Source organism: Etheostoma spectabile, chromosome 17, assembly GCF_008692095.1.
Source record: "Etheostoma spectabile isolate EspeVRDwgs_2016 chromosome 17, UIUC_Espe_1.0, whole genome shotgun sequence".
In the NCBI taxonomy this organism is placed as follows: domain Eukaryota; kingdom Metazoa; phylum Chordata; class Actinopteri; order Perciformes; family Percidae; genus Etheostoma; species Etheostoma spectabile.
The window spans coordinates 6,353,319-6,357,110 of NC_045749.1; the positions used below are offsets into that span (position 1 = coordinate 6,353,319).

At 41.3% G+C, this 3,792-nt stretch overlaps 1 protein-coding gene across 3 annotated transcripts in view; it reads left to right on the top strand.

Annotated features, from left to right (window-relative positions):
- srbd1 (S1 RNA binding domain 1) overlaps nucleotides 1-3,119 on the top strand; it is a 55,531-nt gene extending 52,412 nt beyond the window's left edge. For 2 of the 3 annotated variants that reach the window (XM_032541349.1, XM_032541350.1), the window contains exons 20-21: nucleotides 394-578; nucleotides 2,258-2,550. In XM_032541349.1, the coding sequence (XP_032397240.1) occupies nucleotides 394-578; nucleotides 2,258-2,550 (478 nt within the window). Of the gene's footprint in view, nucleotides 1-393; nucleotides 579-2,257 lie in introns of all 3 variants that reach the window. The other variant, XM_032541348.1, reaches the window with a different exon arrangement.
- The last annotated feature ends 673 nt before the right edge of the window (nucleotides 3,120-3,792 follow it).

The window sequence follows — 3,792 nt, forward strand, 5'->3', positions numbered from 1 at the left end:
GCAGTGATTCCTTCTGAGTGAACACAGTGAATGTGACTGTGATGTGTAATTCAGCTTTGTTTAGTTCCGGTGACACTTGCACCAACAACAGTAAGGGCCATGATACTCTACGCTGGACATTGGCAGGCAGAGGGATTACTGACCGGCACTTTGTGTCCGCAATAACTCTTAAAAAACAGCTCGTACCGCAGGATCGTTATAACAGAACATTTTTGTGGTTTTGAAACTGTGACTTTTTCATACAGTGGTATACCTTAAAAGTGTATACCTGAACATACAAAAATAGTTTAGTGTGTTTAGTTTGCTGTCAGTGTTATGTAGTTTTAAAAGTTTAAGTTTCACAATCTGCACTATATTTTAATTATTTCTATTACAAACTTTACTTCTGTCCAGGTTTCTGTCCCTCGTGGGTGGGAGTGCCGACCAGATTGGGAGTGCAGGCCTGCGGCAGTGTGTGGAGAGGAAGGTTAGGACCAGCAGTGTCGAGGTACTGGCCAGGACATTGGACACCACACCTGAGACCCTCAAACTCATCATAGATGGCCTCACGCAGCCCCCTGGGTTTGACATAAGACAAAGTAAGACTCCTGCCAGTCATAGTCACTCTGAAATCAATTCTCACTTAAAACACCTGATAAACAGCGTGATTGAAATTGTGAAAGAACATGAAGACGTAGTCTGTGTCAAAACAGTCAATGTTTTGAAGTATATAACAATTCATAGACATAGCAGTCCCAATAGCTTCTCACAGTCTCTCATCTTTCCTTCATAATGTCCTTTATTGGTCCCTACCGACTGACACACGCTGTCTTCTCTTGTGCCTTTATTATAATAGGCACGTCTCGGCCGTGCAGCTTGATAGGATTTGACAGTGCTGTGGCTTCCTCCGTAGCCCAACAGCACAAGTAGTATGCTTCCGACAGGGTTTGATGGTTCGTGCAGACGGTGCTGTTGGACACAATATTTTTGCGCACACAAAGACACAGATACCTCTGGTATTCTCTTTTATCTCTTACTCTTGAGTTCAAGAACACCTAAACATCAAAATCACAGTGAAATCCTTAACCATCACAAACATTTAGATTTTCAGCCGTTTTGCTGTAGCTCAAATTTTCTCAAGAAGAACTTCTGTTACATCTTTCTCACGTCTTGGTTCTTTCTCTTGTTTATGTTTAAAAATAAAGTGTATGAAATATAAAAGCAGTTAGTTGAAAGACATGTATTGTAAATAAATGTAATACATGTTAGATTTAAAAAAGCTTATTCCTTGCTAAAGAGGAAATAAAAGTAAAAGTCTTCTTGCTTCTAATTCTGATTAGGGCTATAATGCTGCTGTGTGTAAAAAAGCAGTCTTCTTCTTTTTGGTCTGTCGTACAAATAATAGTGCTCTGAGAGCTGGTATTTGAATAGAAAAGAGAAAAACATTGGCGTCCAAAGGTATAGTTGCTCTTATTGTGTGTCTACTTGTGTCACCTTTACTGATCCTGAAAAAGAAATTGGTCACTGGCCCTCTTTGAAGTTATGAAGAAACATAGGACAGGGCTATCTGGTCTGTTGTCCTTGTGTAAAACAAGGACAAAAGTGCAAACCTAAATTAACCTAGGTTTATAAAATGTCTTTACAGCTGCTGTCTGATTTCCAGACTGGTGAGTTAGATACAAAATAACTTCCATACTTTATTTCCAGGTTCTTCTTTTTTGTACATACGGAGAGAAAAAAAGTCAAGCCTGGATAGTTAGTGCTGGCTAACTCTTCTTAAATTTAAGGAACGCAGCTTTAAGGTTCATTCTCAGGTTGGACCTATTCGGTTGCAGCACACTATGCTTGGCTTCCGAGCCAGTGCTCAGCTGAGTAAACAGATGGGTCGAGGCTACCGCATGAAATCAGTGCTGTGGGGAAGATAATTGGACCGGACTATTTCCTGGGGCGCGAGCCTTCCTTGTTTGTGTTAATGCTACAGAAAGGAAAAAGATCTCTCTTGAACAGGCCAAGTGGAAAGTGGGGTAGAACAGAATTCTGAGAAGTGTGGAAGTATGCAGACACAAGTATTGGGTTGCTGCTCGAAATGCAATATCTGTTTGTCATTTCTGTCCCAACCCTCCTCTTTCCTGCATCCCCTTTTCCCATCTTTCCTCCCAAGCATTTGTTCTAGCTCTCACCCGGGCCTGATTTTGTCATAGATCTCTGTCCTTAACTTCCATCTAGCCACCTCACTTTTTTGATATTCTCTCTCTTGATCTCTTTTTGCCTTCTCCAGATTTTGGGCAGGCGGACTTTAAGCGGGGCATTGTGTCCATGAGTGATCTGCGGGTGGGCGCGGTGCTGACGGGCCGGGTGGACAACACAACTCTGTTTGGGGCTTTTGTAGATATCGGCGTTGGCCGCGCAGGCCTCATCCACAAGAGCAACATCACCTTGGACAAACTGCCTGTCAGCCAGCGCCACCGCAGCCTGGCGCTGGGACCTGGGGAACGGGTGGAGGTCCGGGTCCTGAATGTGGACCCTCAGAGGGGACGAATTGGGCTGGACCTGATTAGGGTCCTGCAATAGAGTCACTTATTTCTCGTAATTTTTAATTGGATTTGATTTATGACAGGGAATTACACACAAAGCTACCGAGAGGCTAATTACTCCCTGATGTTTACACTGGTGTGGATGAGAACTTGTATAGTTCTCATCCAGCAGACAAGCATAACCAAACAAGTCATTTTAACAGGCAACCTGTATAACCAATAACACACATTCAACCAATGTCACCATTATTCCAGAGGGCTTGGGATTTAAAACTGCAGTTCCTGCATTTTTTTCTACAAAAATGGTCAAATCAAAAGACTGCTTGTTACTCAGAAGAGTTGTTACATGTTTTGTGTAATAATATCTAGCCAAACTTCCTTACAGTTATGTTAACGGCTGTGTATTAACATACATATACTTAAATGTAACTCTTCAGTATATGTTTTGTACTGCTTTGAACAGGTTGTTAAGACACGTCATTGTATCTTTATTTAAAGCAGACTTTGTTTACTGTTTGGGGACACCAACTGAGGGATTTAACATGTCATCTTAAAAAAGATTGGCTTAATCTGCAAGTGAAGTTTTGACATTAAAAATATTCCTTGAATATCTTGTGCTCTTGATGTACATTTTGTCAAAAGGAAGAATTCAGCAAATTAATCATTCTCAGTGTGATTTACATTGGAGAGAAGGGGCATGTATGATAATTGAATGCTGGAAAGAAGAAAGAAGACACCAGTTAAAAAACAAGTTTTTCTTCCAGACAACAGGAAAATGTGAAAAGACAGAATGAGTAGGCTGTAAGGGGGGGATGGGCAGAGATGGGGATAGGAAGAGGAGGAGGGGAATGTTTCTATCTCCCAGACTGCAGTAAAGCCTGAAGGCTTTTTATGCATGGTCCCAGACACAATTACCCCAGGACACACACACAAACACACACTAATCAGCTGCTTCAAAATTAATCCCAGACTCCCCATCCACATTATCTAATGTGTTTGTTTTTATGAAACTGGAATAAATAAATAAAAAAAAAAAACATGAAATATGGTTCTGATATGGAAAGCCTGAGGTCCCCTGTGCTAAACCTTATACTGAATATCTAATCACTGTTAGTGCTGCTGCTTCACCATCTCCCCTTTGGGAACAAAGGGAATATATTCTGGACACACGCACACGAAGAGATGTTTGATCAAGGTTAATCAGAAGTGGCAGTTTGCCCAGTGATGATCTGAAACTATACTCGAATATGCAGACTATGCACATACTGTATTTCATTGT